General features: G+C 56.1%; 13 protein-coding genes across 13 annotated transcripts; 5 read left to right on the top strand and 8 right to left on the bottom strand.

Moving 5' to 3' along the window:
* Window positions 1-599: 599 nt before the first annotated feature.
* On the top strand, window positions 600-1,769 carry FA10DRAFT_268760 (HIRA-interacting protein 5). The gene is made up of 2 exons (XM_025522463.1): window positions 600-903; window positions 981-1,769. The coding sequence occupies exons 1-2, from the start codon at window positions 645-647 to the stop codon at window positions 1,658-1,660; spliced, it is 939 nt and encodes a 312-aa protein (XP_025375781.1). The 5' UTR covers window positions 600-644; the 3' UTR covers window positions 1,661-1,769.
* Window positions 1,770-2,065: 296 nt separating this feature from the next.
* Window positions 2,066-3,596, top strand: FA10DRAFT_167011 (hypothetical protein). Its single transcript, XM_025518194.1, has 2 exons — window positions 2,066-2,719; window positions 2,785-3,596. The coding sequence occupies exons 1-2, from the start codon at window positions 2,411-2,413 to the stop codon at window positions 3,388-3,390; spliced, it is 915 nt and encodes a 304-aa protein (XP_025375780.1). The 5' UTR covers window positions 2,066-2,410; the 3' UTR covers window positions 3,391-3,596.
* FA10DRAFT_268758 (hypothetical protein) lies at window positions 3,194-5,736 on the bottom strand. The gene is made up of 8 exons (XM_025522462.1): window positions 5,625-5,736; window positions 5,220-5,551; window positions 4,938-5,154; window positions 4,794-4,876; window positions 4,620-4,737; window positions 4,421-4,555; window positions 4,260-4,342; window positions 3,194-4,188 (listed from the first exon to the last, which is right to left on the bottom strand). The coding sequence occupies exons 1-8, from the start codon at window positions 5,688-5,690 to the stop codon at window positions 3,438-3,440; spliced, it is 1,785 nt and encodes a 594-aa protein (XP_025375779.1). The 5' UTR covers window positions 5,691-5,736; the 3' UTR covers window positions 3,194-3,437.
* Window positions 5,737-6,032: 296 nt separating this feature from the next.
* On the bottom strand, window positions 6,033-7,129 carry FA10DRAFT_303530 (hypothetical protein). The gene is made up of 2 exons (XM_025525253.1): window positions 6,617-7,129; window positions 6,033-6,538 (listed from the first exon to the last, which is right to left on the bottom strand). Exons 1-2 carry the CDS (start codon window positions 6,804-6,806, stop codon window positions 6,282-6,284), a joined length of 447 nt encoding a protein of 148 aa, XP_025375778.1. The 5' UTR covers window positions 6,807-7,129; the 3' UTR covers window positions 6,033-6,281.
* Window positions 7,130-7,306: 177 nt separating this feature from the next.
* Window positions 7,307-7,693, top strand: FA10DRAFT_288114 (Yos1-like protein; the record flags this gene model as incomplete). Its single annotated transcript, XM_025524180.1, has 3 exons — window positions 7,307-7,397; window positions 7,460-7,582; window positions 7,644-7,693. The coding sequence occupies 3 exons, from the start codon at window positions 7,307-7,309 to the stop codon at window positions 7,691-7,693; spliced, it is 264 nt and encodes an 87-aa protein (XP_025375777.1).
* A 172-nt stretch (window positions 7,694-7,865) lies between these two features.
* FA10DRAFT_303529 (acetyl-CoA synthetase-like protein) lies at window positions 7,866-11,690 on the bottom strand (the record flags this gene model as incomplete). The annotated part of the gene is made up of 9 exons (XM_025525252.1): window positions 7,866-8,357; window positions 8,424-8,786; window positions 8,854-8,882; window positions 8,940-8,952; window positions 9,025-9,317; window positions 9,363-10,290; window positions 10,345-10,448; window positions 10,520-11,319; window positions 11,488-11,690. 9 exons carry the CDS (start codon window positions 11,688-11,690, stop codon window positions 7,866-7,868), a joined length of 3,225 nt encoding a protein of 1,074 aa, XP_025375776.1.
* A 424-nt stretch (window positions 11,691-12,114) lies between these two features.
* Window positions 12,115-13,976, bottom strand: FA10DRAFT_303528 (hypothetical protein). Its single transcript, XM_025525251.1, has 3 exons — window positions 12,524-13,976; window positions 12,286-12,440; window positions 12,115-12,183 (listed from the first exon to the last, which is right to left on the bottom strand). Exons 1-3 carry the CDS (start codon window positions 13,829-13,831, stop codon window positions 12,147-12,149), a joined length of 1,500 nt encoding a protein of 499 aa, XP_025375775.1. The 5' UTR covers window positions 13,832-13,976; the 3' UTR covers window positions 12,115-12,146.
* A 174-nt stretch (window positions 13,977-14,150) lies between these two features.
* Window positions 14,151-14,862, bottom strand: FA10DRAFT_233222 (ChaC-like protein; the record flags this gene model as incomplete). Its single annotated transcript, XM_025518939.1, has 2 exons — window positions 14,151-14,331; window positions 14,399-14,862. Coding segments are annotated over 2 exons (645 nt in total), but the record flags the coding sequence as incomplete, so codon positions are not given.
* A 356-nt stretch (window positions 14,863-15,218) lies between these two features.
* Window positions 15,219-16,185, bottom strand: FA10DRAFT_233166 (putative orotidine 5`-phosphate decarboxylase; the record flags this gene model as incomplete). The annotated part of the gene is made up of 2 exons (XM_025518937.1): window positions 15,219-15,902; window positions 15,982-16,185. 2 exons carry the CDS (start codon window positions 16,183-16,185, stop codon window positions 15,219-15,221), a joined length of 888 nt encoding a protein of 295 aa, XP_025375773.1.
* Window positions 16,186-17,012: 827 nt separating this feature from the next.
* Window positions 17,013-20,541, top strand: FA10DRAFT_166627 (kinesin motor protein). Its single transcript, XM_025518193.1, has 7 exons — window positions 17,013-17,470; window positions 17,527-17,600; window positions 17,661-17,817; window positions 17,881-18,024; window positions 18,085-18,314; window positions 18,372-19,895; window positions 19,960-20,541. Exons 1-7 carry the CDS (start codon window positions 17,236-17,238, stop codon window positions 20,506-20,508), a joined length of 2,913 nt encoding a protein of 970 aa, XP_025375772.1. The 5' UTR covers window positions 17,013-17,235; the 3' UTR covers window positions 20,509-20,541.
* Window positions 20,542-20,793: 252 nt separating this feature from the next.
* FA10DRAFT_288109 (putative 40s ribosomal protein s21) lies at window positions 20,794-21,573 on the bottom strand (the record flags this gene model as incomplete). The annotated part of the gene is made up of 3 exons (XM_025524179.1): window positions 20,794-20,825; window positions 21,188-21,404; window positions 21,559-21,573. The coding sequence occupies 3 exons, from the start codon at window positions 21,571-21,573 to the stop codon at window positions 20,794-20,796; spliced, it is 264 nt and encodes an 87-aa protein (XP_025375771.1).
* Window positions 21,574-22,256: 683 nt separating this feature from the next.
* Window positions 22,257-23,998, top strand: FA10DRAFT_261931 (acyl-CoA dehydrogenase/oxidase C-terminal; the record flags this gene model as incomplete). The annotated part of the gene is made up of 5 exons (XM_025520092.1): window positions 22,257-22,669; window positions 22,730-22,824; window positions 22,879-23,069; window positions 23,128-23,913; window positions 23,978-23,998. 5 exons carry the CDS (start codon window positions 22,257-22,259, stop codon window positions 23,996-23,998), a joined length of 1,506 nt encoding a protein of 501 aa, XP_025375770.1.
* Window positions 23,999-24,406: 408 nt separating this feature from the next.
* On the bottom strand, window positions 24,407-26,815 carry FA10DRAFT_268753 (hypothetical protein). Its single transcript, XM_025522461.1, has one exon. The coding sequence runs from the start codon at window positions 26,778-26,780 to the stop codon at window positions 24,450-24,452; it is 2,331 nt and encodes a 776-aa protein (XP_025375769.1). The 5' UTR covers window positions 26,781-26,815; the 3' UTR covers window positions 24,407-24,449.
* Window positions 26,816-26,840: the final 25 nt, after the last annotated feature.

Below are 26,840 nucleotides of genomic sequence, written 5' to 3'. Positions count from 1 at the left end.
AATCACCGTGCCCCCTCGGTGTGTCTTTAGAACATGACGGCCGATGCAGACGGGAAGGAGAACACCCAGTGATTCGCGGGATCCATTCTGCGCACTGTGTTGCTCCTGGTCGGGGCCCATGCTACTTCCCGAGCGGGCCCCTGCGCTGCGTCAGACCTAGGACTCTCCTTTACGGGAAGGGTGCCTCTTCTCGCGCGAAGCGGAAGCGAAAGTGAACAAGGTGGCACACCCGTCAAAGTGCTGACCTGTGCGATGCTTATAAAGAATGGCCTGCCGAGGCACGGCTCTGGCCATTGGACCTTATCGAATGCCCCCTTATCCAGGGCTTTGATAGAGAATTTGGTCGAGACCACAGTAGAGAGCGCTTCCGGCCCGAAACAGTGGTCTGAAGACACCACTTCTGCTTTCCATATCTCCGAAAGAAGCGCGGCTTTTACTCATGTGACAACTTTGAGCAACGTCTCCGTCTAGGACTAGTCGACAATAATGGCTGCGCGGGCGCCGACGGTTGTCGGCATCGGTCTCGGGTCTCCGATGCCACGTGGCGCGCGCTTGGACAAGATCTCCACCTGGTTTTTTAACGGCCTTGACCTGACTCCCTTCTCTTCAATTTACATCGACTGCGACCTTCCGCCTTCAGCAAGATGACAATCAATACCACCTACAATGCAGTGCGGGCTGCGGCCGCGACGTCAAGAAGTGCAACTCTCTCCCGAACTGCTGTTCGAAGCGTCCGTCGGAATGCGGCACCCTCCGCCGCGTCTTCGTCGTCTCCGAGGGCCTTTGCCACCGCTGCGTCCCGGCAAGCTTCGCATCGGATGAGCCCGTCGTCGCCTTCTTCTTCATACTCATCAGCACTGTGGAAGAAGCAGACTAAGACGCCGACTGCCATGTCTGGTCAGAGTGAGTGGCCTCGCTTGCTCTTGGTAGACCTCTCAGCTTCTGCTACTGACCCGAATGTTTCAATCTGTATCAAACAGTTCGCACCATGTTCATCCAAACGGAATCGACACCTAACGAGGACTCGCTCAAGTTCTTGCCCGGTCAGCAGGTGATGGAGAGCGGGACGGCTGAGTTTCTAGACACCCGCTCCTCGATGGCTTCCCCTCTCGCCAAGAAGCTGTTCGGAATCCCTGGTGTCAAGGGCGTCTTCTACGGGCCGGACTTCGTCACAGTCTCCAAGGCAGAGGACCACCAATGGTCGTTGCTCAAGCCTGAGATCTACGCTTCGATCATGGAGCACTTTACAGCCGGACACTCGCTTTTCAACGACCCCAACTCGAGTCAGGGCAGCAGTGACACGCTGATTCTCGACACAGACAGCGAGACAGTGGCCATGATTAAGGAGCTGCTCGACACTCGTGTCCGACCGGCGATACAGGAAGACGGAGGCGACATCGAGTACAGAGGGTTCGGAGAGGACACCGACGGAATTGTCCGGCTTAAGCTCAAGGGCAGCTGTAGGGGCTGCGACTCGAGTACGGTGACGCTCAAGAGCGGCATCGAGAGGATGCTCACCCATTACATTCCAGAGGTCAAGGGTGTCGAACAGATCTTGGATCCAGAGGAGGAAGTGCAGCTTGAAGAGTTTGCCAAGCTCGAAGCGAGATTGGAAAAGCAGCGGCAGCAGCGAGAAGCTGAACAAGGCTTCTCGCTTTGAAAATACCGTCAGCTGGACTAGCAACTACTGCAATCTAATCTCTTCAAACACTGCAATCTAGTGACAACTCGACGTCAGCGATGTCAGAGCTCGAGACTTTTTTGCGAAGCACTTGACAAAGTCTGTTTGTCACGAGATCTCCGCTAGGTCCTAGGAACGTAGGGCCGGCAATCAGCCGTGCTCTCCGCTAAGTAAGTCACGCCACCTACAGCCAGCTTACCAACAGGGCTGGGCGTATATACAGGCATGCAGCAGATCGATTGGATGTGAATGACCATCGTTGGCTCAGCTTTGAAGCGCTTCAGACCAGCGACTCGGTCTTTTTGATAAGGGTGACGCCCATCGCATCAACCGTTGGTCAGCTTCTAGTGGCTGTGCGAAGATTTCTTTTGTACTCACACACAGCAATCTCTCGCCGGATTGCAAAAAGAGGATGATCAACTGGAGATGAAGAGTGACACTGCACCTTACCGCATGAGCGTCCTGTGCTTGCGGGAGGCGGAAGTCGGATATTAGTGGATCGATGAAGAAGCAACGCGCCAAGCCCAACTTTTTGACATCGTAACCCGCGGCTTGTGTCAGGAACGCCTTAGCCAAGCCATGAACCCTAGTGTATCCTTCTTACTGTCAGGGAGACTTTGGCAAGATTTGCGTCGATGAGACTGTGGTCTTTAAATAGAGAGCAGCAGCAGCCTCCGCCACCTCATCTCTAAAGCAACGAGCAAACTTGGAACGTCTCAGAAAACCAAGATGCAGCTCCCCGTCACGAACCCTAACCCCGCCGCAGGCGAGACGCGCGTAAACATTTACGGCTATGTACCCTCGTTCTCCCTTGGCGTAGCCACCGTTGTCCTTTTTGCCCTCTTTCTCCTCTCTCATCTCCTCTTCCTCGTCCAGTCACGTCGCCAGCAGAAGCGGCAGCGAGGCATTGCAACATTCGAGACCCTCTTCATCATCGGCTGCATCCTCGAAATTATCGGCTACTCGTTTCGCCTTGCAAGCCATGCGCACCCTTACGTCCTTCGCAACTTCATTCTTAATTATTTCATGATCGTCGTTGTGAGTTTCCACTCTTCACTCTGTGATCTCTATCACCCCATTGATCGAAATTTCTGGCACCAAAGTCGCCTGTCTTCTTCTCCGCAGGCCTTTATTATTCTTTCTCTCTCTTCGTGCAAGGGCCTCATCACACGCATCTCCTTCCGCTCTCTCCTCGCCTCCTCGTCGGCCTCTTTGTCGTCGCTGACGTGGTGACCATCGTGATTCAAATCGTCGGCGCAGCCCTCATCGGTGTTGGCGAATCCAACCTGGCTGACGGAAAAGTGCCGGCCGTGACACCAGGTCAAGCCAACAAGATTCTGACGGCGGGACTGGCTGTTCAGTGTGCGTCTTTCTGCGCATTTCTGATCATCGTTTTCACCTTTGTCTGGCGCTTCTCTGCGGCAAAAGCGCACACGCGTCAACCCCTTGCCGAAGAGAAGCAGATCTCAGCGAACAAGGCGCATCACCGTCGAGCATACCTCTTCCTCGTCGTCCTCATCGCGTCCTCCCTCCTTGTCTTTCTTCGAACGACATTCCGACTGGCCGAAGCCTCTCCTGGAGAGCTTAGCCCAATCAGCCTCAACGAACACCTCTTTGCGGCTCTCGAGACAGCGCCAGTTTTGGCCGCCGTCTTTCTTTGGTCCTGTCTTCCTCTTGCCTGGCTACTTCGAGAGGAAGACGAGCTGTAGATTGCAGGCACCAACAGTGCGCTGGTCTGAATTACAAATGTCAATCTTTATATTCTGCTGTTCAACAAGGTCGGGTCCAGCCATGAAAAGAGTCCCCAAAAGTCATTATCGGTTGTCGTGTTGCTAAGAAATTCGTCCAGGTCGAATTCGATAAAAGAGCCTCCTTGCGAGATGGTTGTGTTGCCTGATGCTTTAGATGCCGGAAATAAGTCTGGAAGATTGTTATCACAGCTGCTTGTCGAATGTCTCTGAGGGGCCAAGGAAGAGGATGGAGAAGAAGACGAAGGTGCAGCAGTAGCAGCAGCCGTCACGTCTTGCGCAGCCGGCGTCTCACTATCGGGTGACGAGGGTACCTGATGAGGGCCTAGCGGATCAAAAAGGAAAGGTTGTCCCACATGCAGTGCAGATGAATTCATGGCTTGATCCTTGAGGGCCTCGAGACCTTGCCTCGCCACGGCCGACCGCACCGAGAGCTCGCGTAGAATCTGCCGAGTCGAAGCGAGCGTCTTTGTGGCGACGTTTCTTTCGGTGTCATAATCCCATCCTCCTTCGATTCGGTGCTCGTCCAGGAGCGCGAGATGGCGGCTGATGATGAGTGCACATTGGATGCCCTTGAAAACGTGGTACCAAAGACGAGTGAAGTGTCGGCTATCCGGAAGCAGCCCTTCCTCTTCGGACGCTGCGATTGTGGAGGTAAATAGGCGATGCAACAGCTGCAGATACTTGACGGTGCTCCTGAAGCAAATGTCGCGCGAAGGCCGCCTTGCTGCGTCATGCCATCCTTCGAGGTAGAAAGGCCTGATTCCATCCATCTCGTCAGTTCTCTAATCACGTACAAACAAAGAATCACCGCAACAGCCTCTACTCGCTTGTGTAAGGCAAAGCGAAGATGTTCAATTCCCATACGATCCTGCATGCGCTTCGATCTCTCTCGCGGTGCTACGAAAGGGTCCTTTTGTCGCACATGCAACGTCCGTGGGCCATCAGCTATGAGATAAAGGCCAGCTTGAAAAAGCGACCCTCCTCTCACCGTTTCGTCTGCCAGTGCTGACTCAAAGCCCAGCAGGCCATATTGAAGACGCATGGTCTCCTCGTACGCCAATTTGGGCTCCATCCCATCTCTGTCAGATATCTCACGGGACAAGTCTGCCATCTGCATGGAGATCTGTCAAGATGATTATTTGTTCAGCGTCTCCTCCGAGTGCCAAATTTTTTACATCAGGACCCACCCAGAAGCCAGGTTCGAGAAAGGATGCACGTTGGGAGGAAGATCCAAACAACGAGGGAAATAAGACGGCGCTGGGTCGGATATGGTAGAAGTTCCGACACAGGCCCGTGGCACTGAACCTGATGAACGAACGTCAGTGGCGCTAGAATAATGTCGGACAGGCTCAATTACAAACCAATCAGCCTTGCAAATGGTTGAAAAGAGCCGTATTCGGTCTTCTTTCTCGGCATGAGGCAGCGAAGCTCGAGGTTCGACGTGCTGTTCCGCAGGGTGAGGCCGTGAGCAGGGTCAGATACTCATGAAATGCATAGACACTAACCAGGTCAAGAATCTGCGACAAGTAACATGCTCTGCTGAGCAAGCTGGCTGCGACATAAGGTCCCGCCGCAAGGCCGAGCCCAACAACGAGCAGAAAGTATGCTCGAACCTGATCGAGGCAGGGGCACGTGTCTGGGTCAGACCGGGCGAGGTCGCGCTGACAAGCTTCGAACAGCTTTCGAGGTTCTAGTGAGGGAGCTTCCTCAAACATAGACACCCTTTTCGAAAACGATTCAGTCATCTTCGAAGACCAGCCCAAGAGACGGAGAGCTAGCTGGCTCACACAACGCCGTAGAGGGCAAGCAGAACTGCCCTAAATGCTGGGTCATGCTTATGCCGCCGAGCATGGACCCTCTTCTCCAAGTCATCCTTTGCGATAAAGTGAGAGATGGCTGTATCCTCCGTGAAAATATGTTCTGCACAAAGCTGCAGCAGCTCCTCGTCGTCGGGCAAGAGCATCCCGTCGTCGTCGCAGTCTTCCTCGTCGCCGGGCTCCTGCGCCTCCCTCGACCCCCTTCTCCTTCTCTTCCTCTGCAGTGGCTTCTCCAACGGCTTTTGTGCATTTGGCGCAAAGGTGCACTGCTCAGTGACATTTCTCAACTTACACGGTCCGCACTGCGCCCACCGTACCCCTCTACCTGTCAGTGCTTCCCCGCCCCCGAAGATCCGGCTCCCAGTGAGAACTCACAGGAATAACGCGGTCGCACTTGAGCTTGCGCCTCCGGCACTGCTCGCAGTTGCGCACGTACTTCATTACCTAGGACTCCCCCTTTCCCTTCTTGGATCAGAACACGAGGAGATTGAGGAAGCCGTGGAAAGTGCTCAACCCGTCGACAGTGCCAAATTGCGGTAGGGCAATTCATAATTACCGACCGGTAGCTCAACTTCTCGAGTTCTTATTGATGTCATATTTATTAAGCTCGCGGCGCATAACCCGCGGCTTTCTCTCCCTGCGCATGGGAAGGCACATGACGAGTTGCTGCTCGTGATGAAAAGGTGAGGTGCCGTTCCCCCTTTGCTCCGAGGGAAACGGGTAGCTGGATCACGCGCTCGATCAGCCTCAGACAAGGCTTTAACGAAGAAGCACGGAGACTGACATTCGACTGATATTGCCACAAGCGTCCGAAGTCCGAGAAAAGCTGGTGGCAGTGTGAAAGATGGCTATTGTAAGATGAGACACGATTTCATGGCTTGGATACATAATACAGGGTCGGGTTCAGAGATAGCGCCAGAGGGGGGAGAAGGGAAGGGAAGAAGAGGGTTGACTTCGGGGCGTGAGGAACAAGGTAGGAGAAATGTCCATGAGGATGTGCAAGGTTGTGATGCGTCTCTCGAAGGAGGCTGGCTACAAGACGAGGTAGCCCGCGACAAAGAGGGTGCCAACGCCCAGCGCAAGCGAGACGAGGCCTCGAGCACCGCCGCCATATCTTGCCACGGCGCCAGCGATGTAGTTGTCGTCGGGTCCAAGCGCTTTGCCCCCGCTTCCCGTCGCCACAGGACCAGGCGCGACCTGCGTGCCTGCGAAACCGCCTGTCGAAGGGATTGTAGCTGTTGGGAAGGTCGTCGGCGTGCTCGACGAAGTTTGGTTGCCACTGGCTGTTGCTGTTTGGAATGGTAAGGCAACCTGGTCAGGACTCGAGGTTTCTACAAGTAGCTGCAGAGGCACCAACCAATACTTACAATTGCCGCTCACTGTCACATTTCCGCTCATAGTCGCATTGCCGCTCGTCGAGGACGATCGGTTGCTGCTGTTATTGCTGTTGCTCGACGGCGCCGGTGTCGCGTTCTGCGCCGCGCCCGGTTGGGCCGTCAATAGCAGGATGCACAGCGCCGCAGCGACGACCAGAATCGAAGTGAAACGGTACAACATCGCGCCTTCCTTTTGTCCCTCTCTCCTCAGAGCCTAGCGTTCGTTGCTTTCCTGAGTGCCGTCTCTTCGTCCTGCCTCTCGAGTCCCAAGCCGAGGCGCGTCTCCGTTTGCGCTGTGGGTTTTCTCCTTTCTGTCGTTTCCGATCTAGACTCAGAGGTCAATGCGACTTTGCGGGCGTCTCAATAGTGAACAACTAGTACGTCCGGACTCGTAAGGTCCTTTGCCGTTTCTGAAAGAATGTCGATGGGCGTGTTGGGGAAAGAGAAGGGGGAGCGAGAGGGTGAAACGATGCAACGCCGGTACTCCAGAGGCAAGGAGTCGTCGAACTAGTCCACCGCGCGCCACGAGGGTGAAAATAAACAGGGAGGGCACGGTGCGCTAGAAGAACACGTGGCGGAAGATGAGCTTAATCTTGGCCACCTTCCAACGAGGCCTCCATCGACAACGACGACAACGACGACAGCCGGAAACGAAAGAGAGGAGAAGGGGCAGGGACGACGATGGCGAGCACACTAGGGACCTTTCTCTATGTCGCGCTCCTCCTCGTCAACGCCATTGCCATTCTCAATGAGGAGCGCTTCCTTGCGAGAGGTGAGTTTTCGTTCCAGGACAGCTCTCAGACAATAATAGCTGACTGGTGAGCCCTTGCGCAGTGGGTTGGTCCACGTCGCAGCTCAGCCAGAGGGGATTTAACGGATTTTCTGCGCCGGGTGGCGAACCAGGGATCAAAGAGAGGCTTATAAACCTCATTGGTGCCGTGCGCATGCTCTTGAGGAGTGAGTCATTTGTGAACATAAATCAGCGGCGAAGTTCTATCCGCTCACCTTCGTCACACAGTCCCACTCATCGTTTTCAACATCGTTATCATCATCTACGAGCTCATTTAGAAGAAATTGGGACACGCGGCTGCTGGAGTGAAGTAACAGGCCGCAAACGGGATCAATGGAGTCACTTGTAACATCTATAAAGACAAATTGAAAGGCACCTCGTCCTGCCTCCTGTTGTCGATGAGGAACTCGTGATCGGACCGGTTTCTCGATCATCATGATGTTCAGAACACTACTCCGAGCGCAAGAAGCCGCTGTCGATCCAAGCTTCGACGCATCTCTGGATGTAAGCTGCCGAAAGCGGTCCTCGGAGGACTGTCGCATCGTCCTCGTTCTCCCACCACGCTTCTCTGTGAAATTCTCTGGCATTCTCAGCGTCGTACGACTCCTCCACGACTTCGGCTGGGGAAATGCCGCTGTCGCTGTAAGCGTGTGAGATCTTTCCGAAGCGCTGTTCCCAGACGTGCATCAACTTGAGGGCCGGGTTGCTCTTGGCAGATGCCATAGTAGCTGCTTTCCGCATCTTCTGTAGCCATACGTAAGGGTTTGCGAGGGGAAGATGAAGACCGGCATCTTGAAGTCCACGATGAACCACTGCCCAAGGCGTGACGTGCGGGTGGACGAGGTGAACGAAGCGTGTTCCCTTGCTTCCGCCTTGCGCTGGCGCTGTTGCAATCTTTACCAAGGCTTTTGCAGCCTCGTCGACAGGAAGCCAGCGAACCGGCTGGAAAGAGAAAATGACAGCTTAGCGCTTTTCCCACAGCTTGTTGTGCAGAAAGCAGAGACTCACGGGAACGTCGGCCAAGAGGCCGACCTCCTGCGACCCCCTCAACAGCAACGGCCACGCCTCGACGTCGTTCCAAATGCCAGTCTTTGAATGGGCAGAGAGCTGACCAATGCGGATGACATTGACCGCCATGCCCTCGACTGTGTTCGCCGCGGCATCTAATAGCGCCTCGGCGACCCACTTGCTCCTCGCATACCCCATCTCGAGAGCATCGTTCGAGTCCCGCGACAAACACTCGGGCACGGCCGCCTCCGCGGGCTGCGCGTTGAGGACCGTCGAAACGGAGGAGGCAAAGGTCAAGGAAGGCCGTCGATCGCAAGAGGAGGCAAAGTTAATGAGGTGGATGAGAGTGTCGAATTGCGGTTTCTTTGAAAGTGCAGAGGTTAGCTGATAGTTTCGAGCTTTTTGGAAAGCTAGAGAGAGTGGTACTGACGAAAGCTTCGATAGGCCACAAGAAGTTGACTGATGAGAGAGCGAGGGTCAGTTTCCACCTCTGGTCCATGGAATACAAATTCTCACCAGGCCAGGCGATCTTTATAAAGAGAGAGTGTGTCGACCATTAGCTGGTGAAAGGAAGAGCTCGAAAGGGAAAGAGGCTGCTCACATGAATGACATGGTTGATCTCCTTTCGCATTTGATCAAGGACATGCTTCTTCAGGCCAAAGTCAGGCCTTTCGAATCTGGCCGCCAGAACGACCACCTGCGTTAGCCCAAGATAATCATCCTCCCGAATCACTTTGTCGACGTTGACGGGAGGTAGCTTCCGTCTTCGTAGTGTCTCGTTCAGCTTCACCTTGGCATCTCTATCGTCCAGAGCCCTGACGAGCGCGTACACTTTCTGCGCGCCAAGCGAGCGCAGGCTGCTCAGGACGCTTGTGCCCAGGAAGCCAGTCGAGCCTGTCAAGAGCACAGTGAGATTATTTGAGACTTCGCATGGCGTACCCTGACTCTTGGAGGTGGAGATCTGAGCAGAGTACGTCTTGATGAGTTCCTCGATGACTGCTTTCTTGTCCGCTTGCTCCTTGGAGGTCACAGAGGGGCTAATGCTTTCTTCGTGAGATCGCTCTGAAGTAGTCGCCTTGGCGAGCAAAGTGTCGGTGAGGGCGCCCACGGTATGAGCCTCGAATACAACATTGGCCGAAAGCTCCATTCCGACACCTTTGCCAGTGAGAGGAGCGAGCTTACCGAGCAGAAGAGCACGGAGCCTACTGGCGCCGAGCGAATCAACGCCAAGGTCGACAAATGCCGTATCATCGCTGATAGACTGCGCAGATTCCGCAAGATTGACGACACTGCCGAGCGCCTCGATGATGCACCTGGACGCATCATCTCTCGAGACGATCTTTGACATTGACGCGGGATAAACATCACCTTCCTCGAATCGTCGATACACATCTTCAATGACGCGTGAAATCTTGGGATCCTTGTAGGCTTTTGTGCGCGCCAAGGTACCCTTGTCTGTCGTGGGAAGCTGAACCTCTTCTTCTGTGACGACCTCTATGAGCTCCATGAGGAGCCTCGAATGCGAAGGACAGGTCTTGTTGACGGCCTCGATCGTACTCTTCAGATATTCCAAAACGCCTTCATGCGGTGTCGAAGCTGGGACGATGAGGATAGCGCCCGGCAGATGCTTGCCCGCTCCGACGAAAACAAGTGTGTCGATGATAGGCACACCGTTGGCTGATGCTTCATTCCGGAGGGCCGCCTCGATCGGAACCGGATTCGTCTTCTCACCCGATGAATGCACGAGCGTGTCGTCGAGCCTGCCTTCATGCTTGTAGACGTACGCCTCTTTTTCTGCGCCTGGGAGCTTACGTCTTCGGAAGACGTCGCTTGTGGAATAGGATCCGTCATGGTCGTTACTGTAGGCCTGCAAAGGGGCGTCAATTTTCGGAAATGGACAAGATGCATAAGCCAAACTTACGAGTCCTGGCCAGCCAGCAAGGACCACAAGCTCGTAAAGGTTCTCATCGGGGTCAATGACGTCCCACCGCAAATACTTCTGCCTCGTTTCGATGGGGCGCAAATCTGATCACGGCCAGGCATCGGGAGATGAGCCAAAATTGAGCCAAGAACGCAGCATACAGTGCGCCACTCACACTGCCACAGCTTGTCGTTCTCAAAGTCGCGGTACGATGACATGATTCCTCCAACTTCCGTCATGCCATACAGGCCCGCCAGGCGGACACCTCGATCAACGAGTGTCTGTCCGACTTCCTCGGGACACTGCGAGCCGCCATATGTGACAAGATCGAGTCGCGCGAGCGCATCGATATCCTTGCTGTTGTCGCTCTGAACAAAGAGGCGGAGTGTGAAAGACACCGTGTAGAGATGGCGTACATTGAGCGCATCGTCGTCCGCTGAAGAGGCAGAGGCAGCAGAGAGCGCCGCCGTGATGGCCTGGGCCGTAGGTGGGAGACGAGACATGGGGTAGACGTACACGAGCTTACCCGATGCAATGCCGCGCCACAGGGCTTCGTGACCATGGTTGTGGAAGAGGGGAAGCGTCGTCATGGCTGCCAGACCCATTGACTTGTCCATGTTGGCCACGGCGGATGCGTGGGGAATGGCAAGCACCTTGGGCATGCCAGTCGACCCAGATGAATGCGACTTGTATGCAAAACCCTCTGCAGCAGCGACCGCAGAAAGGGTGCGGGGATTGGTACCACGAAAGGCGAGCTCGAGCTCATCGAGGGACCATTCCTCGTACTCGGCCGCGACGGTGTGCCAGTAATTCGATGTGGAATAGTCGATCATCGGATGGCTCCTTTCGATCGACGGCCTGACCTTTTCGGCGGTACTTGCGTCGTAAAAGGCAACGGAAGTGTCCATGGACTTTAAGAGATGCTCGATGGCAGCCTGGCTGTTGTTTGGCGAGACGAGGGCGCAGCAGTAGCCTCTGTCATGGTGAAGACGCAGATGTCAGCTCTCATTGCACGCTGATTGCATACCACAAATTTTTTTCGCTCACAAGTGCATCAAACACAGCTCGTGGATGACATACGACAATCCATTCGAAGGCGCGACCAATGCAACTGTGAGTTGCTTGCCAGATGTTCCGACGCACGAGAGGACACCTGCATCGACATATCTCTTGGCGAGAAAGAGCGTCAAGGTGTAGAGCTGCCGATACGAGAAGAGGTCATAACGGACCTCAACGGTGCCGATCGTTGGTTCATCTGGAGTGACGACCGTCGAGGGAATACCGATGATTGGAGCATCAGGGCGCTCGCGAAGCTCTCGCTCAAAGAGGCTGTAGAGCGTGGACATTGCTGAATGAAGAAGATGGACACAAAGTTGAACCGAGTCTGTGCTTTCTATGCCCGAAGCAAAGCGAGAGGATGGCGAGAGAGCAAACGAGAACGAGATTCCGCTCTCCTTTATACGCTCACGAATTGCCTTGCTGCTCGAGCTCAGCAATCTGACGAGGCAAGCACATATGCTCTTCTCATCCCATGCTGCCGGGCGTCTCTCGGCGATAAGCACCTATCCAGCCTACTCTGTCCGGATTGCTGACTGCTACAGAATCCAATCTCATGCGCTTGGGCGTCTGCATCGCCACACTCAATCGCTCACTGGACTCTGTCGGACGCATAGAAAAGGCTTCTCTTACTTGACTGACCAGCTGGAGCCTGAGCTCTTTGCCAACTCTGCAGGTGCATGGCTGCACAGGACTTTCTGGCCATTCGTGAAAGGGAGGACATGAGATTGCGTGCAGATGGTATGTCAAATCAAGCGTGCTTGTACAAGGATGCCGGCGAACCTGCGGGCCAAAGGTAGATTAGGAGAAGGGAAGAAGGGGGTGCATGTCAGCAAATATGCCTGAACGCCCATCACTCTTGCTACTGCAGGGACATGACTCAACTCGTCGATGCCTATCGTTTCGCTGCGGTCCACGAGGCCCCGCGCTGTTGCTGCGCCAGCCTCTGCCGCCCTTGCGTGCTGAGCCGTTGTGCGAGTGGCCTTGGAGGACGAGGCAGGAGCGAAGAGCTTGATGCCCTCGCTCACCATCTCGTCGATCTGCCGATCAACGACGCGGTGGTCCGTCAGCTAAGTCGACATCGAATGGGTGCGCCAGGCAGGGCGCAGCCGGAAAAACCCACCTCTTTATCCGTCATCTTTTCTCCGACAGAGTCAACGAGAAGCTTGACGTCTCGTCGAGACAGCCTCGTCGCTTCAGGCGCCCCGGGCCTTATCTCGCTAAGCTTGTCGGTGAAGAGCCGGAAAGAGGCTTCGACGTATCGCCGCTGGCCAGCCGATAGTCGCGCGACGCCTCCCCCTTCATCGTCTTCGTCTCCTTCCTCCGACTCGTCGGACTCGACGGCTTTCCTCGACCTCTTGCGTCTTTGTCCGCCCGTAGCGCTCTTCCTCGGCGTACCCTTCCCTTTGCCCGCCTGTGCTTTCTGCCCAGCGGGCTGACGACGACGGCGACGGGAGACGGCCTCTCCGGGGTCGGAGTTGTAGCTAACCTCGTCGCTGTCTTCCCCACCGTAGCCATCGCTCCCGCTTCCGATGTCAATCGCGTCCTCATCATCGTCTCCGTCTCCGTCGGCATACGCCTGGTTCCTCTTTCTAGACGACCTCGCCGCTGCTCTTCTGGGCATCCTTCGACGCCGACCCGACGCCGTGACATCGTCTTCTGGCTCGTCCTCGTTTTGCTCTTCCTCGTCTTTGTCCAGCTGCTGGTCGTCCGCTTCTTCTACATCCAACAAGAGCACCTCTGCGACCTTCTCGAAGTCGTCCCTGCTAACCATCTTCTCCCCTCGCAGGCCAGCGTTTGCGGCCCCCGCCCCGCCCCGTCTCCTTCTTCTTCCATCCCCCTCCTCTTCATTTGCTTCGCCTCCGCCGACGCCGGCGCCCTCCATCCACACGGCCCTCTCGGCAAAGAGCTCCAGCACCTGCTCATCGTTCGACGCAAGGGACAGATTCTCGAGCGCAAACGGAATATGCGATAGCGGTATATGCGTCGGCTCGCTCCTTGTCCCTTCTTCTCCTTCCCCCTCCTCTTCCTCTTCGTCTGTCCCTTCGGGCATGAATCCGCCCGCAGCAGCAGCAGCACTTGCTTCTCCATCTCCTTCTGGCAAGAAGCCTCCACCGCCTCCCTCCTCATCGTTATCTGGCAAAAAGCCGCCCTGAGGAGCTGCTGCTGTTTCTTCATCATCATCGGCCACGAAGCCGCCCGGAGCCTCGCTACGCTTCGCCCCGCCGCGTCTGAGCGTCACCTTGAGCCTGCCCGCGCGCCCGCCGCCGCCGCCGCCGCCGCCGCTGGTGCCCGACTGCCCCCGTCCTCGTTGGCGTCGACGCCGCTCGCTGGCTCGATCGAGCGGGTCGGGCAGCACAGACGGATCGTCGCCCGCTTCGACCCGCCAGGAGCGCCAAGCGTCCGTAAACGCGGCCCGGACCGAGACCATGGATGAACCTTATATGATGAGTGCGTGCGTGCGTGCGTAGCGTCGCGTCAAGAGTGACGAAAGAGGTTGCAGCGCGGAAATTCTCGAGGTGGAGGAATGAGGGCAGGCAGGGCGCGGGAGACAAAAAGGGCATCCATCTCTCGAGCGACGTGAATGTTCATTATTATGTGATGATTGATGTAAAGTACAGTATTGGAGGGGAGAGCGGAAACGGGGTTAGTGAAGTTGTGTTTGTCGGTCTAGGTTATGTGGCACTTCTGTGTGTCATATAATGCGGAGGGAAGGGAATGTAGGATTCTAAGCAATGTCCGTGGCAGGTTCAAACGACCCCTCGGACCTCCCGTTGATCCTTCTGGTTGACGATGCCCATTGACATGCCGTGCTTGGCGCGAAGCTCGAGGAGAAGCCTCTCCAGTGTAAATAGGTGGCTGTCGGCCACATCGGGCGACAGGAGACGGCAGGCCGTGGCCAGCTTGAGTACGTAGTCGTCATTGCGACCGCTATTGAAAGGTGTTGGGGTCAGCCGTCGGTACACACGACGTTGAAAGACAATCAAGCAGGGCTTACCTGGGTCCCTCGCACGAAAAGATGAGGTCAGCGAGCGAAACAAGGCTCTTGGCAGGCCCAACGAAGGCTTCGTTGTCCGGCAGGCCGACATAGAGAAGGGCATCGTCCATCAGCACATTCTCGTTGCCATTCTCGTCGAGCCCATACACAGGCGTGCTCTGGGCGGTGTAGCCATTCTTCTCGCGGTCGTCGAGATATGCTCGCACCTCGTTCTCCTTTCTCGGATCAATGGTCCAGGCCACGCCCCATACAATATCGCCCTCGGGCGAATCGTCATCGGGGATGAACTTTGCCCAGTCCGACGAGCGGACCAGAGTGGCGACGCGACCGGGGTGCTCCGGCGTACCACGGTGATCGTTGGACGACTGGGCAAAGCGGCGGGCGTAGCCCTTGACATAGCCCACCGTGCGACCAATGGTGTGCGGTGGCGGCTTGAAGATGAGCGATCCATAGGCAAAGACAATGCCCACGCCCGTCGGACGATAAGGCTTGCACCTGGAGGACAAGAGAGCTTTCAGACTGCTGCGCCTGAGACAATGCAACGAATCACTCACTGAGGAGCTGTATCAGCCTTTGGGCCTTTGGCAGCAATTGATGCTCCATTCGCAACCTGTCCGCAGTTTGCGTATCGAGGGCCATACACGAGCTTGGAGCCATGCGCGTGTCCATTTGCAACTCCATTGGCGTGTCCGTTGACATGTCCATTCGCATGGCCATTCACCAGCAGACCATTTGGCCTGAGCACATGCCCGTCTGCAACGAGGAAGAAGAAGAAAGCCTTAATCTACATGCTCTTCGCGCGGGACAAGCTCCGGTCTGGTTACCCACTCTGGTTTCCGTGGTTTATTCTCTTGAGGTATGCCTCCCAGCCTGCCTCTCTATAGCGGTTGCCCTGCTTGCGGACGCTCTCAACGGCCGCTTGCCTCGCCGTATCATCGCTCTCCTTAGTCAGGGCCCCATAAATGCCCCTGCCCACGATAATGACATCGCAGCCCGACTTGTAAATGACTTCGTCAGGCGTGCGGTACTGCTGACCCATTGCATCGCCGGTGACATCGAGACCAACGCCAGGCGTGAGGACGAGGAAGTCGCGCTTGGGCTTGTCGGCCGGTGCGTACTTGTCATCGACGCGGCCCATGGCAATGAATCCCATGACAAAGCCAGACTCGTTGTTATAGGCTGCCTCGACATTCGCCCGTGTGTATTCACCCGCGGCCAGTGTCCCCTTGGAGCTCATCTCTGCCAGCAGCAGCAGCCCGCGGCCGAGCGGCTCTCCGACTTTTGCCAGGCCGTCGATGATGCCTGTGCCTGGGACCAGGTGGGCATTTGTGATGTCGGACCACGAAGCAATCTTGTGGACGCCGGCAGCGTACTGCAGCGAGACGGTGTTGCCAATGTCGGCAAATTTGCGATCCTCGAAGATGACAAAGTCGTGTTTCTTAGCAAGGGCAGTGAGCTGGACGACGAGATCCATGTCGAAGTCCTCGACGATGTCGATGTGAGTCTTAATCGCGAGCATGAGGGCCTAGAGTCAGCACAGGGGGCACTAGAAGAGCAATCGATTCTTCCCTCACAGAACTCACCTTTACCATGATAACAGCCTCTCCGACGGCATCGACAATATCCAGAAGGTCCTTCTTCTTCGTCACATCGACGGACACGCACAGGTTCGACTGCTTTCGCTCCATCGTCTCGAGGATGTTGCGTGCGGCGGCATTTTTGGCAAAATTGCCCACCCGGCTGCCGTATGGCTGCAACGAGGTGCTCGCCTGCGAAGATGCCGTCATTTGGACTATGTTAGGCTCAATGCGCTGGGATGAGGACCAGCGGAGAGAGATCGTGGAGAGAGAGAGGAAAAGGGAAGGGGACAGTGGACTCGATCGGCGCCCGCGTAAGGGAAAAACAAGGCTTTTCAGAGGTAAAAAAAGTCCAAACCTGGACAGGAAATATTAGGCTTCAGGCGCCGCCGATTGCGTGCTGCTCAAACACTGCTCGCCATACCGATCTGGCGTCACAATCTCCCGTCACGCTAGAGCCTCTGCACCGGCATGCTGCCCGCTGCTCGCTCGACCTGTCAGCCGGTCCCAGCGATTTGGCTCATGCTGTTTCTGTCATGCTCCCGTATCTGTCATGCACATGCTTAAGCTGTCATGCTCCAGGCCAAACCCTCTTCTACGGTTTAACGCGTACAGGCTTGAGCGAGCTCTCCACGTGGACATGTCTAAACCCAGGACGCGCTTAAAAGCTCGCTCGGCCGAGCGTTCTACTAAGTGAGAAGCCATGTGGGATTCGAATTTCGAGCGCGTCGCCATCCCAGTTCAGCATGCCTATGACAAAGTGATTTTCGCTCCAGAGAGGTGGAATACCATCAAAAATCCAATCCTAATCCTAACCCCAACCCTAACTCTTACCCCAACCCTAACCCTAACCCACCCTAACCCTAACGGACCTACCCCTAACCAGCGCCGACCTTCTAAGATCTAGGGAATTGGGACCAGCCGAAATCTTGCATTTTCTCGGCCGACGAGAATGACAGAAGTCAGCCCAATGACAAAGCGTCGGGCGAGCGAGTTTTTATGCGCATCCCTAAACCCATGTGTGAGCTAGGGGTAATTCGGCCGAGCTGAGGCGCGCTCCAACGAAATCAACACTTGGTCGTTGGTCTCAAGTCGCAAGGAGCAAGCAAGCCCTAATCTCTTCAGGCCAAGCGAACGACCGACGACGACGGGCGGCGACGAGACGTGACAGCGAGCGGTACAGCGGGCAAGACATATCCTTTCACTGGCTTGAGAGACGCCGATTCATTTCTTCGACTGCAGCAATAGAGAGAGATAGCCATGTCGGGAAACGTCAAGGTCGTCTCGCGTTTCCGCCCGCCCAACGCGCTGGAGCTCAGGGAGGGCGGCGATATCGTAGTCGAATTTGACGGAGAGCTTGGCGCCAATGATCACAATAGCGTCAAAGTCAAAGGCGCTACAAGCGAGGCGGGCGGCTTCGTCTTTGACAAGGTCTTTGACATGCAGACGAGGCAGCAAGACGTTTTTGAATACGGCATCAAGGAGACTGTCGATGGTATGTGCAGCCTACTTCGAGCAAGAGTCAGGACATAGCTGATCATTGGAGCACAGATGTCATCAACGGCTACAATGGAACCATCTTTGCCTATGGTCAGACCGGATCCGGAAAGACGTTCACGATGATGGTGAGCTTCATCTAGTCTCTTCTTTGTGCTCAGCATGCTTACCCCGTCACTTGCGCGTAGGGTTCCGACATCGATGACGACAATTTGAAGGGCATCATTCCGCGCATCACGGAGCAGATCTTTGACAGCATCATGGCATCGCCTCCAAATCTCGAATATCTCGTCAAGGTCTCGTACATGGAGATCTACATGGAGAAGATCCGTGATCTGCTTGCCCGTAAGTCTAAGCTTTTCTGTTGGGTGCCGTAGAAGGAGCTGTGCTGACAAGATTGGTAAACAGCGCAAAACGATAACCTCCAGATCCACGAAGAGAAGAATAGAGGGGTATACGTCAAGGGTCTCTCAGACTTCTATGTTGGGGGCCAAGAGGATGTGTACGCCATCATGAAACAGGGAGGAGCTTCTAGAGCTGTCTCGTCAACAAGTGAGTGCAAGTGCCTGAGTAGATGCTTCCTCGGACTTGATTCTAATCTTCCTCAACCAGACATGAATGCCGAGTCCTCGAGGTCACACTCCATCTTTCTCATCACGATCCAGCAGCGCAACACAGAGACGGGCTCCCAAAAGACGGGCAACCTCTACCTGGTCGACTTGGCTGGTTCCGAAAAGGTTGGCAAGACGGGTGCAAGCGGTCAGACGCTAGAAGAGGCGAAGAAGATCAACAAGAGTCTCAGCGCACTCGGCATGGTGATCAATGCGCTCACTGACGGAAAGGTGAGTCGAGTCGCTTTTATCATTGTACAGTGAATGCTTACAGACTCGTCGCAACAGTCGTCACACATCCCCTATCGAGACTCGAAGCTGACGAGGATTCTTCAAGAATCTCTTGGTGGTAACTCAAGAACCACGCTTATCATCAACTGCTCACCGTGTGCCTACAACGTCGATGAAACCATCTCAACCCTGCGCTTCGGTGTCCGAGCGAAGTCGATCAAGAACAAGGCGCGGGTTAATGCCGAGCTTTCCCCAGCCGAGCTCAAGATGCTGTTGAAAAAAGCGCAGGCCGATCTTGCCAAGTACCAAAATCACTGCCAGAGTCTCGAGGCCGAGCTCAAGACCTGGCGATCGGGAGGCAAGGTGCCCGAAGCCGAATGGGCGGATCTGGGCAAGGCATCTTCCATCGCACCTGCAGCCGAAGCACCTGCCAGCGTGGCCGCCAAGTCATCGGCAGCTCGTCCCCAGACCCCCGCTGGGCTGCGCGATCTGGCGTCGAGACCAGAGACGCCGACGGCCGTGTCGATGGACAAGGACGAGCGCGAAGAGTTTCTTCGGCGCGAGAACGAGCTCGGCGACCAGATCGCCGAGAAGGAGAGTGCGCTCAAGACAGCCGAGGCTGCCCTCCGGGAGGCTCGAGACGAGCTCAACTTCTACAAGGAGCAAGAGGGGACGCTGTCCAAGGACAACAAGTCCATGGCTGGTGAGATCAACGAGATCAAGCTGCAGCTGGAAAGGGTCACCTACGAGCACAAAGAGGCGGGCATCACCATGGACATTCTCAAGGAGCAGAACCAGGACCTGACGGCCGAGCTAGAGGAGGTGCGCAAGAGCCTCAACGACACTGCCAGGGGAGCGGGCGGGCAGAAGGACCCGAGCCAAGAGGGCAAGGAGCGCAAGAAGCAGGAGCGCATGGCCAAGATGATGGCCGACTTCAATGCTGGCATCGTGTCGGACAAGGAGGAACAGATTCGCGAGTCGCTCGCCAAGCTCGAGCTTGCCAGCCAAGAGGCCGGCAGCAACGGTCTTTCTGCAGACGACATCACCACGCTTCGGGAGCAGCTGCTGGAGAGCCAGACATTGGTGCGAGAGCAGCACGAGCGCGTACGGCAGGCGCAAGAGGAGAATGAGCTGCTGGTCGCCCGTCGCGATGAGATGGAGACGAGGCTGGCCCAACTTGAGGCAGAGTACGAGGAGCTGCTGGACAAGACAATTGCCGACGAGGACAATGCGGCGGCAGCGAACGACGGTGTGATTGCCGAGCTGCGGACCAAGCTGGAAACGCAGTACGCGTCCAAGCGCGATGCCCAGGCAAGCGAGATCAGTGACCTGAAGAAGCAGATCGAGCTCAAGGCCAAGGAGACAATGAGCCTGCAGGCTGCCAACGAGAGCCTCAAGGGCGCAAACGAGGAGCTCAAGCGGGCGTTTGCGGTCACGACGGCCAGCGTCGAGGGAGGCAAGAATCTGGCCGAGAGTGCGCGCGAGATGGAGCGTGTACGCAAGACAATGACGACGCAGCTGGCCGAATTTGACAACATGAAGAAGAGCCTGATGCGCGATCTTCAGAACAGATGTGAAAAGGTGTGTTTACGCAGCTATGGAACATTGTGCGGTATCCTTGTCGCTGACGAGTCCGTTTTCACAGGTCGTTGAGCTGGAGATCTCGCTCGATGAGAGCAAGGAACAGTACAACAATGTCGTTCGCTCGTCCAACTCCAAGGCGCAGCAGAAGAAGATGGCCTTCCTGGAGCGCAACCTCGAGCAGTTGACCAACGTGCAGAAGCAGCTCGTGGAGCAAAACTCGACGCTCAAGAAGGAGGTGGCCATCGCTGAGCGCAAGCTCTTGGCAAGAAACGAGAGGATCCAGGCTCTGGACGCCCATCTCCAAGACTCAAAGGAGAAGCTCGAGGTGCAGAACAGGCACTACGAGGACCAGTTGGCGTCGGTCAAGCAGATGCTCAACCAGGCTCGCGAGCTCAAGAACAGTCAGGCGGGCGGCATGGCCATGGGCTTCGGACGTATCGCGAAGCCATTGCGCGGCGGCGGTCCCCAGGCCCCCGCCAACACTGGCGTGCCTCAGCCAGGACCTCATGCCCCGGTCCGGTATCCCAACATTGGCAACGCGCAACCAGGAGGTTACGATGCCAATTCGCCAAAGGGAAGGTCTTCTTGGTTCTTCTCATCGTCCAAATAGACGGATTACCTCTTCTTTGCTCGCCTTCCTCCCTTAACATTGTATACCCTCCCTAACAAAGCTCTTCAACAATCTTTCCAAGTTACTAGTCTCATCTTCCTTCCGCCTCTTCCTTTCTTGTTCACATCCTTTCTCTCCGGTGTGAGTCTCTGGGAAAAGACAATCATGGTTGATTGAATAGATGTAGATGCTTGTATTTTGGTGTGCTCGAAGAGCATGTCCGATCGCGGTGATGTGTTGACATAGTACAGGGTAGGTGAAGAGGGAGAGAACCGGTCGATCCATTTACTTCTGGTACGACCAGACACCACGGAGGACTGCAATGCCGTGAGAGAGGAAGAGTCAGCGTCTGTGATGATCTTCTCAGCAGAGCAAAGAAAAGAAAGAATGTCGCGACAATATGACACTCGAGGGCCCACGGGTGAAAGGGGCATCCAAGCTCTAAATGTGCCGCGATAACGCTCTTCGCTCGGTATAGAGCCCCTCCAAAAAAGAGGAAACCCTAGGAATCCGGCATCCCCGACCGTTTAAGGGAGGCCATTTGGGTGCCGACTGTCATGAGCGATCTCTCCTCCTCGTTCCTCCTTCTCTCCCAGTATCCTTCCTTGCTCCTTCCTCCGTCCTTTCGCTCTCTCACTTCATCTGAAACGCTCGCTGCACGCTGATCAAAGACACTCACGTCCCTCCTTGGTGGCAAGCCTGTTAAGGCTGTCATCGCTCTCGCCCTGGGCCCTGACGTAGCCGCTGAGGGGGAAGGCGGTGGTCGAGCCCGGGATCATCTTTCCGCTCTCGTCGACGTCGGCAACGGCGATCTGAACCGAGGCGTGGTCCTTGGACTCGATGATGCGGCCAGTGGCGGCGCACTTGCGGGGCACGTACAGATCGATGAGGTCTCCCTGTTGCAATGGGAAGAAGCCTGGGTTTCAGCAAACCAGCCTTTCACATCGACGCAAAGAAACGAGACGGCGGCAGCCAGAGCAGCAAATGTATGCACCGGTGCATGCATTGCCGTCGTCGGGCATCGTGATGGCCAGCTCAAGAGGTACTCACGCGGTCGTTCTCCATTTTGTCGTTGGGTTAGGTGCTTTGGTGATGGTTCGGTGGTCGTCGTTGTTCTTGAGCGTTGAACGGGCGCTGCAAAATCCGCAGCGCGACACGTGTTTAAAATGACACAAGTGCGGTTCATGAGATGACAAAATAATTTAGAATGCAATTTCGATTCTGACCTTTGCTTTGTCGTAGGAGACGGTTGCCCTTTTCGATGGCAGATGGCGAAGCTTGCTATCGCGGACCTTCTTGAGTTCGGTCTTGTAGCAAGGCTCTGCACTGCGCTACGGAGTGCTCAGACTGCATTGAATATTTGCCTTCCTCTCGAGATTCTCATTCAGACAAGCTTGCACCACTACAAGAGCGTAGGTGCCGCAATGGATGCTGCGTCGCGATGCATTCCCCGGTGATCACGAATTGCTTCGCCGAATGGAAAGTGCCATCGAGAGAGAGAAGCAAGTAAGCATGCATGGTGATCTATCCGGCGTTCGGTGAGCCATCAGTGGCTGCCGGGTGAGCTGCAAGCCGGAGAGGTAGGTGGTCTTGCCTGATTCTTGAATAGCTCCGCGGACCACCGAATCTAGATGGATTCATGCGTGGAAGCTATTCGTACCAAACGCGACAGCTTAAATAGTGACACTTCCCCAGATTTTTCTCTCCGAGGCAGTTCCTTTCCAATTCAAGAGGAGGTCCGACGGAAGATGCGCATCGAGGAGGTCCACGCCCACACGCCCTTTACGATCGGCGACAGCTGGTCGAGCGATCCGGCGCTTCGACAAAGCGTAGGTCGCTACGTTTTATCAAATATCCGAGACACGGGTTCTGAAGAAGCGACGCGCATCTTTGACTCGCTCGCGGCCTTCTCAAGGACGAGCGCGACGGACGCGCGGGCGCTGGCAGCTCTGTGCGATCGTCCGGGCACCCACCCTCGGTTGGTGCAGTACGACGAGTGGGGAAAAAGGGTAGACCGTGTGGAGACGAGCGAAGGCTGGAGAGGTCTGAAGGACTTCATCACAAGACACGGCCTTGTTGGCGAAGGCTATGGCGAGAAAGGACAGGAATCTTGGCTGCGAGGTCCAGAGAGCCTCGGCGGCCGTGCCAAGCTCGGCAATCTGTGAGTTATCCACTTAGGCATACAGCACAAGTTCTTGCTGACCGTGATATGGGCATACAGTGCACGCCTTTACGAGTTCGTGCGTTTGTTGATCTTCGCTCCCGACTCGAGGGTCAGCCTCTGCCCCTTCTCCATGACCGACGGTGCAATCAGGAGTGAGTTCTTTGTCTTTGTGGAAATCCACGTCGACAGCTGACGATGGTCAATAGCTCTGGAGCTCTACGGGACACCCGAACAGCAGGACAAATACCTCCCGAAGCTCTTGTCAAGGGACCCAAACGAGTCTTGGCAGACGGGGCAATGGATGACTGAGACGATCGGAGGCTCAGACGTTGGCATGACAGAGACCCGCGCTGCCCCTCTGATGGATACCGGCCGCCCTGCAAAGGCAGGAGACCTGGTGAGATTAACTTTTGAGAAGACGAAAGAACAGGTGCTGACATCTTCTAATTGCATAGTACCTCGTGAATGGCTTCAAATGGTTCTCATCAGCCATCGATGGGCACGGGTCTCTTGCACTGGCACGCACGAATCCCGACAACTCCGTTGGATCCAAAGGCCTGTCGCTCTTCATCGTTCCCCTCCATAAAAAGAACCGTCCAGCCATCCCGGCTGGTGCATCGTATGTCGAGGAGACGGCCGCTTCGAGCCCCTTCAACGGGATCAAGGTCCATCGTCTCAAGGAAAAGTTCGGCACGCAAAATGTGCCCACCGCCGAGTTGGAGCTCAGCAATGCTGTTGGCGAGCTTATTGGCCAAGAAGGCCGAGGGGTGGCCCAGATCGCTTCTGTGCTCAACATCACCCGACTCTACTGTGCCACCAACTGTGTCTCTGCGGTTGGCCGTGCCCTCCAGATCGTTGATTCCTACTCGCACACACGGGTTGTCGGTGTCCGTGGCAAGCCAAAGCTGCTCAAAGACATCCCTATGCATGCAGACCGGCTTGCGCGCGTGGCTGTATGCTACCGCGCCCTGCTCCAGCTTTATCTCTCTACGACGCTCCTCCTCGGCAAGTCAGAGACGGGCTCGGCCTCAGACCGCGACAAGCGGAGGCTTCGCATCCTCACGCCGACTGTCAAAGCCTTCACCTCTTATCGTGCGACGGAAGCAATTGCGCAATGCATCGAGGCGATGGGTGGGCAGGGCTACATGGCCGAAAACCCAATGACAGAGGCGTTGAGGGACACGATGGTGGAGCGCATCTGGGAGGGAACGCCAAGCATCCTCAGCCTCGACGTGGCAAGGGTTATGCAACAGACCAAGGGCCTCGCGTTGGAAGAGTGGCTAGAGGACTGCACAAAGTCGGTAGAGGCGTCGTTGTCCGTCTTGAAGGCTGCCGACGCTGGCAAAGTCGATCAGATCAAAAAGAAGCTCGATGTCCTTTGGACCACGATCAGGCAAGTCTACGCCGAGGGCCGAGCACTGGACAAGGGCGACAATCGCTATGCTCGCAACCTTCTTGAGCTCATTGCTATCCTTACATGTGGCGTGGGCCTGCTCGAGCAAGCAGCTTGGTCATCGTCCAGCAGCTCACAATCTGCCTCCAACATCGAACGGGGAGATCCAGCCATCGAGCTCGAGACCGCGAGGAGGTGGCTCTGCGGCGTCGAAGGAGGCCTTGCTACCGCCTTGGCCGAACTTGATGTCCTTTCACTTGGCAGCAATCTCGAGAGCACTGACAGGCAACTGGCCTTTGCTCTCTCGTCTCGGCTCTAGTCCTTTCATCAGTCTACTTTGTTTCTTTGACTTGTATTGTATTGGAATGATCACTCTCTACTGTCTCAGAACAGTTGCAACCACACCCAGAGAGCGATTGCCCAGCCAATGACCTGGACCCATTCCACCATCGGCCCTCGATCGAGCCGCACACCTTCGCCCGTGTAGCTCAGTCTCCGAATCTCGCGCCAGGCTCGGCTGCCGAAATTGCTGCTAGTCCCCATTCCACCGCTCAATCTTGACGAGATCCTCTTGTAGCCGTTCCCACCCCCAATCGCCAAAAATTTGGAGATTCGCCCCAGTAGCGTCGTCGCTGGTCTTGCCGAGGGTGAGGCAGCATTTCCAAAGCGGATTTTCTTGCCTGCCTTTCGCGGCTTCCCTCGCGAGGTCTTTTGCTTGCTGCTCTTCTTCCGTCGACTGCTACTGCCCTCGCCCGATGTAAAGGCTGTCGTAGCACGGCTTTTCCCCTTAGGCCCTCCCTTCCTGCCCTCCTCGACGAGCGCCCATGACTCCCCATTTCCATTTGTCTCCTCATCATCCCTGTCAAAGACCACATCGCCCTCCTCATGCTGGTCGTCTTCGTCGTCTTCACCTTCTGTCGAATCGCCCTTTTCGTCCTCGTCTTCCTCATCGTCGCCCACCTCGAATCTTTCTGCCTCCGCGGCAGCTTCTCCAACTTCGTCGTCGTCCTCATCTTCATCGGGAATCGAACCGAGGGCGAGCCTCCACCCGACAATAGTGTCCCGAACAGCCTTGTCGAGCCGATGCATGAATCTGAAGCGTCGATCCAGCACGAGGGCCAACGTGACGAGGAGGAGCCAGATTGGGTAGGAAAGAGTCCAGATGGTGAGTTGCGACGGCAGCGAGCAGGGAACATAGGCAAGCGAAGGGGCATACGAGGCATTGGTCCCCGCCAAAGCTGGGTCGTTTGCAAAAGGGTGAAATCTGCCGCCGGGACGATCATCGACCAGGTCCAGCCTGAGGCGCGCGTAGCCAGGCCGTCGAACGCCCTCAGTCATGCTCATGGACTTGACTGTGAGCTCCATTGCCTGGCCCTTTTCCATCTCGGGCGCATTCCGAATCCCCTGACTTGTGAGGCCCTCTCCCGGCATCTGGGCCATTTCCGTCAAGTCTCCCATGCTAGCGTATGAGTGCACCACCTCACAATGGTCGTGGTCGTCTCCCGAGAAGATGACGTCTGGCTTGATGGAGCGCATGAGCCACGAAGAAACGTCGGGCGAGATCAGATTCCGATACGTCTGCTCGGCATCGCTTCCTTGAACGAGGCTTCCCGAATGCTCCCGTCTGATCTTGTGCTTGGCCCCAACCCAATTACATTCCTCCTCTTTTTCGCGCCAGAGTGGGATGTGCGAAAAGAGGATGCGTTGAGGCTGCAGCTGCGCCTTTTTGGGGTTCCACTCTGTCTTGATCGCCTCGACAAAGTAGTATGTCGAGGGGAAGCGCTTGATAGCCTCCTTTGTCCAGCCGAGAGGGTTGCTCGTCGTGGCAGAGGCGTCCTCGAGCGCCTGCATGCCTACGAGCTCTGTAGAATCGACAATGATAATCTCGTGCGAAGGGCGCTCAGACGTCTTGTCGAGATACAAGGGGATCCTCGCATTGATCGTCGGGTTCAACTCTTCGTTCTCATCCGTCACTGTGACCCTGGGCCCGCTACCCTTGGGTCTGACAAGCACGTTTGTCCGATCCCCTCCCACGTCTGCGTCCACGCTCCACGTTGTCCTGCCCCAGCCATTACGTCGAAGGCCCCAGTGCGCCAGCCATCGGCTCCTGCTGTCATCGTACTCTTCCCGCAGCTTCGCGTCCTGCGACACAGGTAGCCGAATGTCGTGGTTCCCCGGCATGTAAAGGCTCGGCACCGTCTCCGGAACGGCGGCACGGAATCTGCCCACGAGGCTCGTGTAGTCCTGCATCTCCTCTACGCTCCTTACGGGCCGCCTCGCTCCGTCCAGCAAGTCGCCCAGGACAATCGTGCCCGTCGTCTGCCTCCTGCCGGAAGGTCGCACGACAGCCATGTGCGCTTTGCGGACGTATGTGTCGCTGGCCCATCGCACGGCTGCCTGGCTGATGCGCCGCCATGGCCAAGGGAGCGCCTTGAGCCGCGGGTAGGTCTCGACGTCGATGAGCTGTGGGTCCGCAAGCAGAACGATGCTCACGGAGCGCAGCGGTGCGTTGTACTTGAGCGACGACGAGCCGGGCGACGTGGGTGGTGTCGCTAGGCAGGATAGCGCCGAGGCGTCGAAGATCAGCCGCTCATACCAGAAGACAACGAGCAGAGCGATGCTTCGCAAGAGATGTATCGAGCCTCGGGCCGACAGCAGGCGACCAAGGACGTCAATTGCTGTCGCTGTCAACGTCCGTCTCGATGGTCTCTGCATACCGTCCGAGAGGGCCTCTGCAAAGAGAGACAAAGTGAGCGAGCATATCAAACCGGCGCG

The sequence above is a fragment of the Acaromyces ingoldii genome (assembly GCF_003144295.1).
Source record: "Acaromyces ingoldii strain MCA 4198 unplaced genomic scaffold FA10scaffold_5, whole genome shotgun sequence".
NCBI classification, from domain to species: domain Eukaryota; kingdom Fungi; phylum Basidiomycota; class Exobasidiomycetes; order Exobasidiales; family Cryptobasidiaceae; genus Acaromyces; species Acaromyces ingoldii.
The sequence above is the reverse complement of the archived record's forward strand: the minus strand, read 5'-3'. Positions and strand labels throughout refer to the sequence as shown.

Bases quoted from the DNA above. Each gene is read 5' to 3' on its own strand.
- FA10DRAFT_268760 (XM_025522463.1), top strand. From the start codon at position 645: ATGACAATCAATACCACCTACAATGCAGTGCGGGCTGCGGCCGCGACG. The intron at 904-980 runs GTGAGTGGCCTC...TGTATCAAACAG, and splicing joins GACTGCCATGTCTGGTCAGA to TTCGCACCATGTTCATCCAA.
- FA10DRAFT_167011 (XM_025518194.1), top strand. From the start codon at position 2,411: ATGCAGCTCCCCGTCACGAACCCTAACCCCGCCGCAGGCGAGACGCGC. The intron at 2,720-2,784 runs GTGAGTTTCCAC...CTGGCACCAAAG, and splicing joins ATTATTTCATGATCGTCGTT to TCGCCTGTCTTCTTCTCCGC.
- FA10DRAFT_268758 (XM_025522462.1), bottom strand. From the start codon at position 5,690: ATGAAGTACGTGCGCAACTGCGAGCAGTGCCGGAGGCGCAAGCTCAAG. The intron at 4,877-4,937 runs GTTAGTGTCTAT...CCTGCGGAACAG, and splicing joins TGTCGCAGATTCTTGACCTG to CACGTCGAACCTCGAGCTTC. The intron at 4,189-4,259 runs GCGAGTAGAGGC...GGATGGAATCAG, and splicing joins CTTCGCTTTGCCTTACACAA to GCCTTTCTACCTCGAAGGAT.
- FA10DRAFT_303530 (XM_025525253.1), bottom strand. From the start codon at position 6,806: ATGTTGTACCGTTTCACTTCGATTCTGGTCGTCGCTGCGGCGCTGTGC. The intron at 6,539-6,616 runs GTAAGTATTGGT...CATTCCAAACAG, and splicing joins TGTGACAGTGAGCGGCAATT to CAACAGCCAGTGGCAACCAA.
- FA10DRAFT_303528 (XM_025525251.1), bottom strand. From the start codon at position 13,831: ATGGTCTCGGTCCGGGCCGCGTTTACGGACGCTTGGCGCTCCTGGCGG. The intron at 12,441-12,523 runs GTGGGTTTTTCC...GTTGATCGGCAG, and splicing joins AAAAGATGACGGATAAAGAG to ATCGACGAGATGGTGAGCGA. The intron at 12,184-12,285 runs GTTGAGTCATGT...TTTGGCCCGCAG, and splicing joins GAAACGATAGGCATCGACGA to GTTCGCCGGCATCCTTGTAC.
- FA10DRAFT_166627 (XM_025518193.1), top strand. From the start codon at position 17,236: ATGTCGGGAAACGTCAAGGTCGTCTCGCGTTTCCGCCCGCCCAACGCG. The intron at 18,025-18,084 runs GTGAGTGCAAGT...TTCCTCAACCAG, and splicing joins TAGAGCTGTCTCGTCAACAA to ACATGAATGCCGAGTCCTCG. The intron at 19,896-19,959 runs GTGTGTTTACGC...CCGTTTTCACAG, and splicing joins TTCAGAACAGATGTGAAAAG to GTCGTTGAGCTGGAGATCTC.
- FA10DRAFT_268753 (XM_025522461.1), bottom strand. From the start codon at position 26,780: ATGCAGAGACCATCGAGACGGACGTTGACAGCGACAGCAATTGACGTC.